This window comes from Plectropomus leopardus, chromosome 1 (assembly GCF_026936395.1).
Source record: "Plectropomus leopardus strain MGB_pleo_1.0 chromosome 1, ASM2693639v1, whole genome shotgun sequence".
Taxonomy (NCBI): Eukaryota; Metazoa; Chordata; class Actinopteri; order Perciformes; family Serranidae; genus Plectropomus; species Plectropomus leopardus.
The window spans coordinates 34,084,398-34,103,007 of NC_142176.1; the positions used below are offsets into that span (position 1 = coordinate 34,084,398).

General features: G+C 40.3%; 1 protein-coding gene across 3 annotated transcripts in view; it reads left to right on the top strand.

The window, feature by feature from the left end:
* LOC121940967 (transcription initiation factor TFIID subunit 4) overlaps positions 1-18,610 on the top strand; it is a 103,848-nt gene that overhangs the window by 54,005 nt on the left and 31,233 nt on the right. For all 3 annotated transcript variants that reach the window (XM_088080529.1, XM_042483653.2, XM_088080537.1), the window contains one exon: positions 5,253-5,309. In XM_088080529.1, coding sequence (XP_087936655.1) covers positions 5,253-5,309 — 57 coding nt within the window. The remainder of the gene's footprint in view (positions 1-5,252; positions 5,310-18,610) is intronic.

An 18,610-nucleotide genomic window follows, 5' to 3' on the forward strand; every position in this document is an offset into this window, starting at 1 on the left:
CAGTAATTTTAGCGTGTATAGTGCAGCATAGTTTCGCATCTAAAAGCGTTAATTAAGGGTTTGTTTCAACCCAACCACAATTGGTGATTGAAGACAGCTCTTGTGACTTAATTTTGTTTCTCTTGACTTTGAATAAAGTTTGTTTTATTTTGATTAAATTAGTTTATATAATTAGAGTCTGGTGGGTTTTGCAATCGTGATTTCAGGGCTATTTCTGGTTTAACAAAAAGGATCTAAGTCTTTAACAAAAAAGTCTATCTTTGTAAGGTTCCTTTCCATAATGTAGTCAGACAATGAGAATAACAATCTGAGCCTGTCTGTCTGTGGCAAAAACAAACACTTACTGTGAAATTTATGGTGCGCAATTAACGTTATATTTTAGCCTGTTTCGCCACTGCAGGCAGCAAACTCTGGCTAAATACTAGACCAATTTCAAAACAAATGTTCCCATTAGTCACTAGATAAATACATTTGAAAATGGGGATTGGGTAAAAAAACCTTTGAATGTTACATACATATAGTTTCAAACCCAATCCTAACTATATAGTTAGGCAATAGTTTACACAGAATCTTGAATAGTGGTTTAAGTTAATTCATGAATCAGTAAGTCAAGAGAAAACATTTAAGCAGTTATCAGTTGCTAACACCTACATTACTGCCAGGGCAGAGACTAATTAAAGCACCTGAAACAGAGCAGCAGGGCTTATGTTCTGTATTAATTAATGAACCTCCGAAAATGTAGTGGCTTCTTTCACTTGGCTCCATGTTACATCTTGATGTCCATTGTTATTTATGCTTTCAGCATATTGTAGGTTTCAGTTGAGTCTAGAAATACTTGAGTGTAAGTCAATTGACATAATGTGAGCATTTTGATTAGCTGTTGTGATAAAGTTGTGACTGTTGCACAAAGCTTGGCACAGTGAAACATATAGAACAGAAATGCCTGCATTAACTTTGTCAGAAGCTATTAAAACTACTGTCAGTCAACTCCTCTGACCTCAGCCCTGTGCACAGAGACACATTTGTTTATCAGTAAAAAGAAAAGAAGAAGGTCTTCAAATTTGGAAAGATCACCACTGACCAAAAAAAGAGAGAATCTTTTGCAAATGAAAATGCCTCGCGGTGCGACATTAGCAGAAAGCTAGGTTAATTTAATTAATTTTGAATGGAGCAAATGTCCCACAGTAAAGATTCTCATTGCAGCACACCTCACCATCTTAATTGCATTATTACGCTCCGGTCCTGCCATGCAGGATATTAGAAAATCCTCTAGTTGATGAACACTGGCCACCAAACCTCATGACCTGTCTGTTTCTTTCTTTTAGGAGAAGCCAGATAGCCTCGATCCTAGCTGTGAAAAAAAATACATTGCCTCAGCAGGAAAATGACACAGTGAAATGTGTTGTTAAAAAAATGAATAGTGACACTTTTATGTCAGTGCCCAGTTCTGCATGGTTGAACAGTGTAATCTTTATTTTTTTTAATACAGTGAACACTTCTCTTCATTAACAGGATTAGTGAAGAACTTTTATAAATTTAGCTAAGTTCCTGTTGGAAGGGCTTACCTCGGGGCTGTGTGGTTTGCATGAGCATCGTTGAGGATAGTTTGACTTCACCTCCGAGCTGTGTCTTTGGCTTTTTGGCCTCTGTTGCCATGGCGTTTCAGTTCAAGGAAAAGTTTGGAGAGCAAATCTTTGCCTAATGATTGTAAGATATATTACACCACCACACTGCCTGATGACATACAAGCATTTTTTCCCCTACTATTTAACCATATTTGCTGTATTTTTTCTATATAATTGTACAGACACAAGCATATTAACCATCCGTTGTATCAGAAGACTGGCTCTGATCCATGCAGTCAGTGTGACGGACTGATTTAAAGGAAACAGGGAAAATCCACAAACACACACTGTTTAAAAAGCGACTTTTTCTTTTAACTGTCAAACTTTAAGTGTCACGTTTTGGCATTTGTTCTGTAGAAAGGCTTTAAAAAGACAAAAAAAAGAGGCTCTTTTATTTGCGCTCTCCATTTTAGTTAAAAACTGTTATACAGAGAGAAATCCATCGCTCAATATATCATACATGAAAACTTCATACTGTTATGCAGCAAGAAGACATATTGCATAAGTAGCTCATTGTTTTTTTTTTCTCAACATGTAACACTGCTGCTCTCATATTTAAAAAAAAAAAAAAAAGAAACTAAAAAAAAAATCTTGATTATTGGCTGATTATTGGTGGATATCTGCGTCTTTCAATTTCATTCATTTGCATAGCAAATGAGGAAAAAAAACACAATAAATATTACAGTGATTACTGCAAGAGCAGCAATAGAAATAGAAGTTTCACCCACTGGACTTAATATTTGGGAGAATATATTGACAGAATATTCACTATCAAGTTAACTTTACTCTTTCCACATACAACCCACAGCTAAATGAAACAAGTACAACCCTCTAGGGTTTCTCAAAAATCATCTGGGCAACGACAGAAAGCCAAGCAGCGAAGTAAAAGTAGACAAAACTTGTGGAGGTACAACAAGATTCTTCACAAAATGGAATATGATCATAATAGATGAACATAACAGACTGATGCTGTATACTGCCGGACACTGTATTGCAGTAGAGAATATTTTCTTTATCATTGAAGTATTTTCCACTCTGCCAAAGCCAACAGAGCTTGTCAGCATCTTCTACCCAGTCCTCCTCTCCCCTCTGCTCTCTCCTGTAAGTGGGAAAACCAGGGCAGCTGACAGAGGAGATGTAAAGTGTGCCAGTGGCACCGCTGCCCTTTGTAAACAGTCCATCTGTACCAACCCCTCCCACTCCTCCGCCCCTCTGCCACCCACCTCCCCGCCTGCCCGCCTCTCGCTAATTTGACCTCTTGAATAAGAAACCTGCTAAAATCGTCCCCTCCGCTCCCGTCTTCTCTCCTCCTTCCTTCACAACATGCCCTCCCCTCCTCTACGCCGTCCATTTAGAATATGACTCAAGTCTTGAGGGAGGCTCTGGCCGACCGGAGGGCAAACACATTAGTCTTAGTTGAGATACCGACCAGTACGTGAACCGCCTGATATATTTAAAGCCAATTAGCAGGAAGGTTATGAGGAGCAGATCGCCAACCATAAGGTAGAGAGGGTGAGGAGAGGAAGTGGAGAGAGGGAGGTAGAGGGTTGAGGTGATGGAGTAAGGCCCGGCACTCACTCTGATTGATTTAGATTTGGAAGGAGAAATAACTGTAAAATCTGTATAAGGTAGGGGTGGATGTTATATAGATGATTCCTTATGTATCAGGGCTTGCTCCATTTGGGATGTATAAAATGAACATGGGAACATACGTTTAAATTGTTCCGTCTTTTTTTTTTTTAAGCCAACGGTGGAGACTCGCTTCAGTGTTTCGCTTCTCTCGATCTCTCTCACTGAACTTGAGAGCTGTTGTTTCCAGCTCACAGTAAAAAAAAGCCTCACTTTTAAAGGAGCAGAGGTAACAGTTTAACTTTCTGGTAACTGCTTACATCTAACTGTTGGACTGAAGCTTTCAGTTCAGGGCAAAAACATCAACGCTTTTGGCCTGAGAAGAGCATGGTGCTTCAAAATTAAACTTTGATTTCATTTAATGATAACAATACTAAATTTAACTTTACTATAACAGTACATCGTTAAACTGTATAATGACAGTACTTTATTTAAATTTATTATAACAATACTCTATTTAACAATATTATATCATGACTTTATTTAACTTTATTATAACAATACTTTATTGAACTTTATCATAACAGTACACTGCTCTTGCTCAGCATCATAATTCATGGATTATATTAACATCTTGGTCCCTTTGGACTATTTAAATATTATTGTTAAATATGCTTGACGAAAGTCAAGCATATTTAATATATATTTGTTCATATTTCAAGTGTAGTCAATAAATTGTGAGCTGAGCAAGAGCAACATGCAGATCCTTTTTTTTTTTAAGACTCAAGTGATACTTTCTAAAGCACCTGCATCTGAGATAGTTGGATGTGCGGTTATCTCACTGTAACAGTATATAAAACAGGATAATTATATGACAGTTGCTAATTTTCAACTTAATTATAACAGTATTTTGTTTAACTCTATTGTAACTGTACTTTATTTATCTTTATTGTAACAGTATTATAATTAAAGTATTATTTGTAACTTTATTAAAACATGACTTTATTTAACTTTATCATATGACTGTTTCTACTTTATTTACCTTTATTGCAACTGTAGTTTATTTAAAAGTTTTGTATTTTAGCAGTCCACAGTAATTTCGAGAAATGTTCACAAAATCGAGATATATATGGTGTATCACGATATAGCCTAAAAATGTCACAATATTATTTTAAGCTTTATTGCTCAGCTCAAATTCAAGGAGCATTTTTATTGTTTTATCCATGACATTTGCTTATGCAGTATACCTTTTGATATGTGTCCATGAATAAAAGAAAGGTATTAAACCACATATAGGACTATCTAAAAGACATACTGGACAATAAGAGAAAGATATGTTTGCACAAAATTGTAAATGGGTTTTCATGGATATGACCTAATTTCGGTTAATCCTGCAAAAATAAAACTACACAGATTATATCCAGTGTAGCAGCAACAGCACTCAGTTAGTGTGTAGAACCATAATCTGCTCGTATTGCCTGCAGTGGTCAGCCGTACATGTACGTTTGGCTATGTGGTGAAGGATTCCCAGGGACAAGTACATTCACCCAGATCTTGGCTGCTGATTAAAATAGAAGTGCTGTGTTGTTACGCCAGGGACACGCACACACACATATACACATATACACACGCACACACGGCAACGGATAGCCACACTGGCTCACAGTGACACACACACACAACCACTGCCACTGATACTCACCAACATCCTTTGCCCTGTGTGTGTGTGTGTGTGTGTGTGTGTGTGTGTGTGTGTGTGTGTGTGTGTGTGTGTGTGTGTGCTGGCTCCTGCAGAATTTTTAATAACCTCTTTTGATTAGAATCCCCCTCCAGCGGCTTATTTAGGGCTGGATTTGGAGCGGGTTTAAAGGCCACCACCCCCCGGGGGGCGCTCCATTGCACTTCTCTGAATTCAAATACGATGTCCTTGACACCTCTGTATCCTGTTCCCATTTTGCACTATTTTTGCTGCAGCAGCAACAGATGAGTAGCGAGGGGGGTGCAGCCTCCTAAACCAGCTGTTAACCTGTGTTTCTCCCCCCCCCCTTTACTCCACAGAGTCGCTCCAGGCAAGAGGACCCAGAGCAAGCTCGACTGAAACAGAAAGCTAAGGAGGTAAGCTGCTGCGGAGATCATTACCCTTGACATTTCCCCGACTCTGGCGTATTAATTTTTCATGCCTCACTACATATGTAATGCCATTTAAAGTCGGACTTAAAAAAGTTTGAGGAATTATTCGCGCCGATTGATGCCCATGTGTGGAAAATGATTTTCTGCGCACCAATGACACCCTCCACTCCCCCCCCCCTTCTTTTTCTTTTCTTCGTCTATTTCATCCACTTCATCTTGTACCACTTTGAATTTTGACTAACTGCTGCTCATTGAGCCCTGCCTTCTTTGGTCAGAGGGCTATCAGGGAAAAGACATACAGTGATAACTGTAATAGCATTTGTAGGTTTGTTCAGCATTCTCTCATCTCCAACCTTTTTTGTTAATATTTATTAATTACATTTTTGTTGCAAAACAAAACTATAACATCCAACTCTCAATCTACATTAGATTTTATGATTATTTATTATTATTTATTTTAAAAGGACAAATTTTGCTTTCATACCTCCTTGGAAAACAGTCAAATTGCATCAGTAAGAGCATGAAAAGAAAAGTAAGTGGGTAGTGAATGAGGGTTTATACCAAATCATGCTCTACATTAACTTTTACTGCTACAAAGGAATAAAAAGAGTTATTTCCTTCTTGAAGTAATCGGCCCCGGCACAACACGTAGGGTTGCAAATTGAGAAATGTTTTACTGATGTAGTACACTTTTGTTGGCAGTACACCGTTATATCCTTTTTATTTTAAGTGCAGGATTTGTATATGGTGAAATTCCCAGTGGACCCTCAGAAAGTAGACCACTCTTCTTTTAGTGGTTGGTTAATGTTGTTTACGCAGACGCAATAGTTCTGTCACAGCAGAAGTTTGCATTTGTTTTTGACTTTGTTTACTCCAGAACAACTTCACTGGGTGCTTTCAGTCCTTGGTGTGCTAACAAGGATCAAGAGGATTGTCTTGAGCTTCCGTAGAGTAGACTGAGCAGGCAGGATAAAACGAGCACCACTCACCTGTTGTTGTTGTTGTTGTTGATGTAAAATTGAGGGAGCAGACGTGGTTTCTTCTAAGTCGCTCTTTTCAAAAAGCCTTTTATTCATCCAAAGTTTACTGAGCACGTATGCACTTTTCTCACTATGCTTACACAGTTGTACAATTTTCCACCTGACAGCTCCGCAGTGCAATCGCTGTCTTTTAATGTTGGCCACTCAGCCATTTGCATTTAGGGGTAGCCATAAATGCCCTGCTCAAGGGCATCTTAGTATTGTTGTTTGAAGTGTTTAAATTTTAGGATTAGGATTTTTTCTTATGTTGTGTTGAACTTGTGACCTTCAAGTGACAAGTGGACTTCTCTTACCTCTGGCTACTGGCAGAGCTCTGTCTTTTCTCTTCATCTCTCCCGGACATTTCTTTCTAGCAACAGAGAGCCCTGCTGCAGTTTAAAACATTCACACTACATCTCAGCCTACCCATAAGCCCCACATATGCAAATGAAGCAGCGTAATAGGCAGTGCGATAGGTTTGCCCCAGGGGCCATGTGATCAAAGTGGATCTCCTCCCTGTTAAGTGGCAGTCCGCTCGTCATCTGGATACGGCCAGATTAGCGCCTCGTGAGGAGACGCGGCGTGCACGTATGCACATTTTCATTTTCATCTGGAATTTTAAGAAGGTGGTTTGGAAATTGTTACTTTATGTAATGCTTTCTCCCGCTAGATAGAGATGGGGAAGGCTCCGAACCCCCCCAGCTGCCCCCCCACCCCACCAACTCACACACACACACACACACACACACACACACACACACACACACACACACACACACACACACACCACCCCTCTTCCATCCTCCCTCACCTCTTTCTTTTTTGCCTAATGGCCGTCGTTTCTCAGCCCCCCGTGCCTCTTTGGTTTTCATCACCTGAGCTGGCTGTTTGTGTCACTGCAGAGTCTGTCAGCAGCTCACACATCTGTGCAAATTTCATCAGGATAATGAGCCCGAGCTACTCTTCCAAGCGACGATGGGCAGAGGAGCTGTTGTCTCTTTAAGCCCCTCTCCCACAAACACACACACACACACACACACACACACAAAACAACCACTACCACCAAACAATCATCATTTTGGAGAGATGGAATTACAGCGTCTTATGTATTTGAACCAAGTGTTAGCGTGTAAACTGAACTGGCACATGCTATGTTTTTACAAAGGCATGTGCAGTGTGTGACACTATTGTTGCAGGTGTGAGTGTACCCCGAAGACCAGGTATTAATCCATGACCATCAAATGAATGGCATGAGTCGTCACACTCAAGTTTAATATTGAGTCAAGTCAAGTCAGTTTCATTTACATCGCCCAAAATCACATATTTGACAGCTTAACAGAATAATTAGTTTTTGCCTTTTTCACAGTACGTAAACATTAATATGGTGACAATAAGGGAGGTCTGGGTATTGTTCAAAAGTGTACATTACCAATAACTGTACAGCGTTATTGATACCAATAGATTGTTTTGTTTGATACCTTTTTTCTACTTAGTTGATACCCATCATTTGAATGGGAGCAGTCAGCTGCTTAAACTACAAATAGATGTCAAAGGTGTGTGTTATAGCCAAACTTTCAGACGCTTTGGTGGCATCTCAGCATGTTGAACTGCCAACTCTATCAAATGCGCCGTGCTTTTTTTCATTACACCACAGACTGTATGGGTTTTATCTGCTACAGTAGTGGAACAATCACATATTGTATCAAATAGAGGAACGCTTACAGTGAATGCCGTCAAGCGAAACATTACAGTTAGTCAGTTATTTCTAAATCTGGGTTTACAGCAGGATCCATTGCAGGTATTGTTTGACTGGAGTTTCAATACTACTTGGCACTGGTTTATTTTGGTACTGGTACTCAATCCTATAATAAGGGCAGGTTAATCTAAAAAAAATCAAACTAAAACTCAAAAATAATTTGTTTGTTTGGTGGAACCCCGAGTAAGTATACCCACCACCTTTCTTGACCACTATTGGCCAGATCACTGTGAATGTGTTGTTCATGTTCTCCAGAGGGAAAAACTTCGTGCAATTGTCATCTTTCCTTTTGTTCAACTGTCAGGCCACAATGTTCACTTGTTAACAAGAAATCTCAGAATGGAAGTGGCAGATTGCTGTGATATTCAGTGGGCACATTCATGCTCCTGAGCAGATGAAACGTTGATGTTGTGGGCAATCCATGAGCTTTCTGTTTGTGCAACCCTCAGGCCAAATCTCTGGACACGTAACTCACAATATCACAGGCAAATTAAGTTTCCATGAAGTTGATAGAGAAGATTTGTGCTCCCAGGTTGACAAAAACCTTTGATCCCATAGTCCAGCTTCTAGAACTGGTCACAGAACAAACTTTATTTAGAATTAAAAAACATGTTTCCTTTTTGAGTCCAATGATTTTCTATTGAGAGGTAATGAATATTTTAGGCTCTAGGTGTCACTAGCAGGGCTTTAGTATTTTGTGACTTGTGTATTTATATGTCGCTATGCCTCCATTTGTGTTTCTGTATTTGCACCAGCAACTTAACCCTCAACATCGTCACCAGCAGACCAGCCTGGTCAGAGAGACGCTGGCAGAGGTTTTCGCGTGAGAGAAAGGCAGAGCAGTCTAGCGCCCTGGTTTCCTCCCATTCACTACCATTTGGCCGAAAGGTCAGATGGGCTATTTCAAAAATGCCCCCAGTGAAAATCAATGGGCAAATCGTGGAGCTCAGTTCCTGTTTGTTGTTGTTTGTGGTGGTGGTGTTGGTAGGTCTGTGTGTTCTGTCTGTTCCATCACTGAGGCAGGAGGCCAGGCAGTGCCTAATCACTGAGAGTGAGAGAATAAGAGAGGTGGAGAGACAGAGACAAAGAGATGGAGAGAAAAGGAGACTTGGGGGGGGGCAGAGAGATAGAGAGGGAGTTAAGGCTAGTAGAGATACATCACGATGTCAGACACACAGACACACTGCAGCCACAGATTCATCATCGCAACCGCGTCTGCAGGCACAACTGGACACAGGAAACGAGTGAACTGGAGAAGAGGAGTGGAGCAAGGACAGGCGAAGAGAGAAGAGAGAAGAGGGAAGAGGGGGAAGACAAATTGGCTACTACGGCTGGCCAAAATCTGTCCGAAAGCTCCTGTTAGGGTCCCTTCAGAACACTAATATTTCCACCGTATACAGTAGTTAACATGAGTTGGTTAGGAGCTCAACCATCATTAACTATTGCTGCTTTTCCAAATTACCATGCCCTTGCAGAAAAACATTTGGAGGGGAAACTGAGAGCTGTCCAGTAGGACAGGAACGTTTTTGTTGGAATAATTTTCCTCAACTATGTTTCTTCTCCAGGCTTTGCAAGATTTATTTTGCCCATCTTGACGCCGCAGCACTGCTCGAAATGTCTTGAACCATCTACCAAATTAATTCCGCCCTAGCTCAACTTTGAACCTTGCATGACTCCAATTAAAAGCCTGCAGTTATGCATCCCTCCTCTCCGTACCAACATATATGTTAGAATCTATGAATCGAGTTAGACTCATGTGACATATGCGCAACCGTGGTCAAACTGTAGCATATTTATCCTCGTAGCTCACGTAACAAAGAATTGTTTTTGTCGTGCATCTCATTTAAATCATAACCCTTTTGCTCAGCTGGTATGCACCGGGCCTTAATGCGCACATGCTTGTTTCTTGATTGACCTGGCATCCTCCACAAGTGACCAGGTCACAGCGAGACTGGAATCCACCCACACTGAAAGCCCCGTCAGCCAGAGCCTCGCACTTCTCCAGAGAGGAGAGGCTCTTGTGTATCAGAGGACAATGTAGCAGCCCCTCAGTTTTTTTTTTTATTAGGCCAGTTATATCTGCGAGTTCACAGGCTCTCATCCTCTGGCCCTCCACAAACTGCTCTGCTCAAAGAGGCGCTCTCCCCCATTGGGCAGGCCCCGGGGCAAAAGCCTGCTTACCCTCCTCCATGTTCTCTGCCCGTCTGTGCAGACTTTCAAAGAGAATTCCTGCTGTTTTGTGCGTCCCAATTCATAGTTGTTATATTCTTGTCTTCTAGCCCCACAGATACACGATACCTTAATAGGAACAGAGCAGCAGCATTCATGGTCAGCTTGGAGTAGAAGAACATTAAGCTCATGTTCTGCTCAAGTGAAAAGATCATGCGTTTTTTAACCTGTTTCTTTTTCACAAACTAGGTTGTGCATTCCTTTCACAGGTGCCCTTTTATCTGACTAAATTTCAACTAGGTAGATCACACAGAGTTGATGTGGAAAATGTAATTATAAAATAAGAAAAGTCTATTTTGTAGGTTCTCAAGATGTGCGGGCTACTAAATAGTACACTGTAACCCTATTTTTATTTGTTGCTTTGTTGCCGGTAGTCTCAACTTCAGTTTTCTTCTTCACCTCAAGTCATGTAACAAGAAAAAAATAGAAGCGGGCTTTAAAAGTACCTTTGGTGTTCCTGTGTGTTTTCGAATATTACAAAGTGCTGTAATGAGAAGGAAAACAACAAAAAAAGGAGATTTTTTTTTTTTTTGCCTCAGAGGGAGATAGCGACTCGTCTCCTCGCTGTACAAGCCTGTAGGTTCACTTTTCTCTTTGTGCGCCAGAGCACTCCTTGGGACTCAAGCGACAGGGGAATTGGGCATGCTGAGCTACGCTGGTGGCGAGGTGCCAGCCTCCTGTGCCTGGGATATAAGTGAGAGGGAGGCAGGAGGCAGGACACGTTTCAATTAGGCAACAAACACCGCACAAGGAGGATGGGAACTGAGAAAAAAACACCTCACCCTCACTAGCTAACTTCTCCCTTCTGACCTCTCCCAAAAACACACTTTCCTGAACCGCTCTGCTCCACCTTTTCTCTTCTTTTCCATTTAAAATCGGAGGTGTCATTTTTGTGGAATCCACATGGGAAGGACAGTAGCGGGGGTCTTTGTGAGGTGATGCTAAGTGTGCCAGCTCGGCCTGCATGTTTCCATTAGATTGTCATGTTGGCTAATTAGAGAGCGGCAGCATGATTCACCTTGTTAATTAGGAGGACTTGCACACCATGTGCCTGGGGGCGGTGTGGGGAAGAGGAGCCCAGCCTCAGAGCCTGCTAGTCGCCTGCTGCCTATGAAGATTCCCCTTCTCATCTACCTTTCACTCCTTTTTTTTTTTGATTTGGAAATGAATAAATCATTGAGATCGTCCTCTCTAGGAGTGTGAATATCTGAGTTCTCATCTTTTCCTGGATGCAAATTAGGCGTGATCAATAGAAGGTGACGAGCGGCGAATCTAAATGTTAAAAAAAAAAAAGAGAGACAGGGAGAGAGAAGACTGCTAGACGAAGCACGCCAGCATAGAATGAGACAAAGCGAGAGAACATTTAAAGTAGGAAATTTTCCCTTAGATAAGCAGTATTTTTAATGATCACCACTCTCCCCCCGACACTCTGGTGTAAGGCCGTCAGAATCTGCTTAACACTGATTTCTGGCTTCTTTATTAAACACTTTTCCTTTGCAAAATGTGTAGCTTAAATGTTATTATTTATAAAATTTAATATCCACTCCAACGGAAAGGCATGGAGTCTTTTAGACACATTCAATTTATCCATGTATTTCACACAGTCTCCCTCTTCATGGTTTAATTCCTGCAAATAAGTTGCAGATGAAGAAGACCCGAAGGGTCATGATAGTGACACTCACATAATGACCTTAGCTCCGGGGACGGCTGAGGGCTCTGAATAATTGGTCCTTGGCCCTGGAAACACTTCTGACATACTCAGCTTCAGAGGAAATGGAACACTCTGAGCCAAGACTATTAGCTCATGCATGTATTTTGAATTAATCTACATAGGTAAATTAATATAATCACAAACAGATTTACTGGAATATCTAAGGAGATTTATGTGTTTTGAAAAAGACAATGAAACAGATTTTTTCCCCCTCTTTTTTTGATGTTGACTGATTTATTATCTGTTATTCCAGAAGACCGGTATCAACACTTTTGTGCAAACAGTTTGAAGTGCTGTGTTTAAAAAAATATAGTAAAGGTTATTATGATAGGTGTCAGTACATACTGGTACATGTGGCTTTAAAACAACTACTGCACTGAATCTCTGCATGTGACTCTACAGTATTTATTGCATATATATATAGTATATGTATTCAATATCTGTAAGGGCAATTAGACATGACAGCTCACAGCACTTAACATCATGCACACATTACACATACTGTATGTTCTCCTACATTAATGAACTATTCAGTATTTTATAATGAGGAACACTGCCACGTGTCATTATTGACTTCTGCTGAAGGAGTTATACATGACTCTTTCCAGTTTTAACACAAAGAATTGCCTACATTAGCAGGTCAGGGCTAAACTCGTCTCTTTGTAGTGTCTGAGTGCAGATGGAGGAGTGAAACCGGATTGGTTGCAGCAAATGGCCTTTCTCCCCGCAGCAAACTAACTGCCAGGCACTTCACATGAAGAAAGGCCTCAAGATGCAGCTCCCAGATGTTCACGTAATGTCGGCCATGTGGGTGTCAGGTGAATGAGATCCATGCGTTACAGACATGCATAAAACACATACATGAAATGTCCACACACTCTCATGTGAAATCGTGGGGAAATCGCACACAAGAAGGCGTGTTTCGAAAACTGGCATTTGACATTGGTATTGAGGTCAGGAAAAAAAATTCTCCCTCTTATCTGAAAAATTCCTCTAGCTCTTGTTAATGAAATATATGTACGCATAGATTTGATCTGAATTTATGTATGCACATAAACTAACAACTTAAATTGGTTAATTGGTTAATACTTCGTTATTAACCAATGCACAAATTCTTTTGTTTTTGTATTTTGTGTTAATTTCTGTGTCAGCAAATATTGAATAAAGAACAATCAATGTGAAAACAAATACGTCTGACATCAACATGCGAATACCGTATGCTCACAGTGACAGTGGTGATGCTTACCAGGTGATGTTTGCTATGTTCACCATCTTAATTTAGTGTGTTAGTATGCTGAAGTTAGAATTGGCACCAAACACAAAATACAGCTGAGGATGATGGGTATTGGACAAATTGAAAGTTTGGCCTAATGATGGCTCTAGCTGATAAGTAAGAACTAAGAAGTAAATTAAATGGTAATCAATCAAACAGGTGTTGAGATATTTCAGTCTGGACCAAAGTGGTGGACTGAGCAGACTGATATTAGCATTCCTAAAGCTATGCCACTAGCATGGCAAAATACTAGTAACATATCAAACACTTTTACAGAGTTACTATGTTTTTTTTTTAAAATATATATTAATAAAACAATGGTTGAAATCATGAAAATATTTCTGATTCTGTCTGCATAGCATGCTGCAGGTCCTGAGTGACATACATTTTTTTTTTAAATCTGCCCATGTGACGAGTTTGCATGCAGGCGTAAATGTATACCTTGTGTTTTTGATATTAGAAGGTGCTGGGTATAAAATCTCCCATCATTTTGAGTGGAATTTGCATTTATTTGCCAGAGAGGTGACTGTAAATGCAGGGAGACAACATGCCACAAAGGCTCTGGTTGGACTCAAAGATAACAAAAACAGTTTTGACCGCCACTTGATATTGATGCTGACGTACGTGTATGAGGAGGTGTTTGGATGCCAATATTGGAACTGTTTTGAATAGCACATTTGTCTCATTCTCCAAGTCTGTCTTTTGTCACTGCTGACGCTGAATACCATTATTATTTGTGTTGATGAAAGATGAAAACTTGTTGTTCACAGCATTTAATGCTGTGCATTCACAGACTATCTTAGTATTATGTATCAGCACATTAGTTAAAATGCAGAAAGTGCAAGGTTTAGTGCAGTGGTTCTCGGCGGTCAGGTGACCATCTTCTGCACATCACTTGGACTTTCTAGTACTTTATATACAATATGAATTGAACTGAGTTGAGAAGCACATTAATCATACCCAGGTTTTCTACCACGTACTAAAATCATATGAAATGTTTTTAGTTATCAGTTTAGATGCAGCTTTTTTCTTGTCAGTGTACTCCATATACACTTTCCATTAATGCCATAGATCAACCTATAGCAGTGCAAAGGACAGAGCCAAGACATTTAATGGAAGCTGAAGCCTTGTTTAAAATGTATGCATTTTAGCAATGCATTAAGAAAAAGTGGCATATGTTACGTCTATATACTTAGCAGCTCCCTGCTGTGTGCTCTTGGACTAGATCTCTCTTTGGGGAGAGGGGGTAGAGACAGACCAACTCAAAACCCGTGGTCTGGCTTTTATTCTGTGGTCTTTGCAGGGCAAAGAGCCCTGTAGCTTCCTTCACAGCCCCGTAGCTGCTTGTGACGTCAAGCAGAGCGTGTTCTGCTCTACCAAGGACATCTGTCTGTAAGCGTCTGGGGGGCCGCAAGCACCCCCTCAGGCCAGGAGGCGGGAGGATGGAAGGGAGGGAGGATGTAGTGAAAAGCCTTTGTTAAAAACAGCAGAGATGGAGAACGGCAGGTCGGCCATCATGGCTCCTGCAGCTCATCCTCCTTTTCTTTCCAAGCGCAAGAGACTGCTCTAAGGTCCTTGCCGTCTTTTGGACATTTTTGCATCATGAGGGGACATACTTCTCTTTTTGTTGTTGTTAAGAACAGCCCAGTAATTTCTTAGTTAGGTTACAAAGCTTAAAGTTAGACTTGTAAAAATACAAGATATGATACAGATAACTGAAAAAACAGTAGTTAGGTAGCCTAATGGATTGACCATTTTCAGTTGCTGACATTTGGCCCAATTCATGCAGATATGTTTGTTATAATGTTAATAACAACATCATTGTTTTGCTGTTTTTCCCCCCATTTTTGCATGAAATTGAGGGAAAATTTTTTTTTGAAAAAGTTTCATTTTTTAAATAATTCATTAAAAATCAAAGGCAACTCGTTCCAGTAAAAATAAAACTACACTATTCTGAGTTTGTGATTACACCACACTAACATTTCCACTAACCATGCTTGTTTAATTCACAAGGAAGTTAGTTTGCTGACGTTACATGGGGAACAGCTGTAATTAGAGAAACTCATGGGAAACTATGATGATTGGTCAAATTTACAAAAAGGTTGCGGTGATTTGACGACATTGTAAGATTACATAGAATTCATGGGGATTGGTTGAATCTTTGTCAATGGCTGCGCTTGCGATGTCACAACGTTCTCAAGGGACTGGTAGTCGATGTAGTAATAAAAATATTGCTTATGTTGTATAACATTATTTAACTTTTGGTTTTCTTAGCACCACCATTTAATTTGGTATCACCAACTGTACTGATTAAGCAGCTGTGTGTTAAACTTGCAAAGCCGCCATCTTCTTCACTGATAAATATTAACATCCACTGCTCTCAAACTAGAGGTTTCAGTCTTACTTAAATATGATTTTTGAAGAATCTTCAAGGACTTAACTCCATGACAAAATTAGTCTGATGAATACATGTACTTTGATATCCACGGTCGGGTGTTTTCAAGCATATCAAGCACATTTAATTCTGATTCAAAGCCAGAAAAGAAAAAGATATTGTATATTTGAGGTTGTTTGTGGGTAAATTTGTATTATTTTCTTCACTGGCATTAAACATTGGGTGATGCCATTTATGCTCAAAGAAGAGCTTCTACTTCATTCAGAGTGTGTGTTAATCCAACAGAGTATTTTTAGCTGTAATCAAATTTTCAGCGCAGATTAGGAGTCACTCTGAGAGCCTTGATGAAAACAGACCCTAATCTGATTAATATCCGATTTAGAGCTTCAGTGTTTGCACTTGCACATTGCACCATCATAGTGATAACTGATACACACTTAGCAGGGCACTCATCATCTGGAAGACAGCTTTGTACAACAGCGAGAAGTGTTTCCCCAGAAATGTACATATTTTCAATTTCCCCACACCGACTACAACTTCATCACCTGACTTTTTTGCATCAGGACTGAAACATCTTTCTAACAAAGCTGGAGATTGATTTTGTTGGGCATCTGGAAAATGTTCTACATCTCCTGACCTTTGCTAATAATTTGACTTTACAAGTTCCAGTTACCTGCTTTAAAAGGGCACACAGGCAGACTGGAAGCACTGGTATTTAAGTGACTTTGGAACAGCAGATATTAATGTGGTGCCATTGATCGGACCTGGCAAATGTATGCACCCTGCCAGCTGGTTATTCTTCCAGTCTGGGATGAATCTCTGTAGTGACCTTTGCAGTTTTTGGCGGTGATTGTACCAGTGGTTTAACATTGCCAACATGTTAATCTAGAAGGTAGAGAGATATTATTGTACTTGTAGCTCAATATATTTATTTTGATGCACTACAAGTTCATTTAAAGATACATACTGTCTGTGCTGGAACACCTGTATTCACCCTCTGTCTGATGCTCCATTTAGCACATCTTTAACTCCTCCCCCCTGAAAAAGCCCACTTAATGTATTTGGTCAACGTTTCCGGGTCTTGCATTTCGGTGTCTCTGCATTGTCACTGAGGAGATATTACTTGAAGGCAGTAATGACTATGTAATTCAGCACTTTCTTCTGTTACAAAATCACCAATAAAAGCTTCTCACACATCTGGGCATCTTCCAGCAGGAATCTGATTCATAATCAGGGGAAAATGAACAACACTGGCAACCAAGATTACGTGTTTCCCTGATGTTAGCATGTAGCTACATGTAGTAGCGTACTTGCAGACAGTAATGACTGTGTATAGTGAGACTTTCTTCCCTTAACAATCATAAATAAAAGCTTCTAAACACAACTAGACGTGTTCCAGCAGGAATATGATCCAGAATCAAGGAGAAATGAACAACATCTGCAACCAAGATTATATGTTTCCCTAGTGTAGGCTATTTGCAGTAGCTCTCCTGTATCAAATGACCTATAAAGAAATCAATCCAATCTGATGTAATCTTGTAGCCAAAGTTGCAAAAAAAAGCCAGGGTAGAGAATATTCAAAGCAGTCTGAAACTAAGAAATTATACATGACTTGCATATGTGTGCCTGATTATTTAAAGCTTTGGCCACGTTTAACATGAACATCCAACATTGTAACATGATAAATAACAGAATATAAGGAAAAGCATAATAGATCCTGTTAATGGCATTTGTTGAGAGGGGGATTGGTGGCACATTGAAACTTGGTAACATATTGATGGCATTCCACGGAGAAGAGTTGCTTTACACCAAAAAATCATACACAGTTTGAATAATGATTGGAGAAAAGTACCAACACCCCATGACTTAATCTCAGAAACTCCTGCACAGTTCAGGACAGTTGATGACAGCAGTCTAAACAGTGTTGAAGACAACATGTACTCACATTCCTTCATAGCTGCAACTGCTTCATAGCATGTGTCCACCTGTGTGTGCTGGAAGGAACATACTTGTATGTAAATGTTTGAATTAAATGGCAGTCGGAACAGCTCCTAAAAGAAAACAAATCCATCAAAGCGTGGCCCAAATCTGGCTTGTGTCAGTTGGCAGTCATTATAGGAAGGTAGACTCGGCGTAGTGGCACCAGATTGAAATCAGAAATCAGTCTCCTAGTGTCATGGCGGCCGTTTTACTGACGGGAAACGCAGACTGGAGGGTTGCAGATGGTGAAATGAAGTCTTCATTTATCATACAGTCATAAATCTGAAAATGCAGGCAGTTGCTGTGGGCGCTGGGAGCCCATGCCTGGTGCCAACTGCCAGGCAGAGATGCCGGCATCCTGGTGCCATCAGTGAGATAGCGGACCTCTCTCTCCCTCACGCTCTCTCTCTCTCTCTCTCCCTCTGTCTATCGCTCTCTCCCCACTCACTGTGCAGCGGGATTCTTTAAGGTCAGGCCTGGAGAGATTTGTGTGTTGTTTGTGGCAAAGCTTAATAGGGTTAGCATTGATAACATTAATGCTACATTTGCCATGTGGACAGGGGGAATAATCATCTCCTCCCACTTCTAGCCACGATATGCAGTTTCTGGCTCCGTTATAGCCTCTGTCTCCATTTACATAGTGTTAAGAGCCTGATTTCTGACTCAAGATTGCCTCATATCACTTCATGGACTTGTCCGTACCATTGCCACTAATTAGTATTTGTTTAAATTTACAGTGTATATATTTTTACCACCATCCATTAAAAAAAGGTCCTATAAATGCGGTTTAAATATTCGGCTGCTTGGTACTACTACTATTATTTCCCCTACTTTGTGTTGTCAGCGTGTTTGAATCTTTCAACAGTTCCGCTGTGCTAAATGTGAAGTGGCAACACCCTAAAGGCCATGCCTTGCCAGGGGGG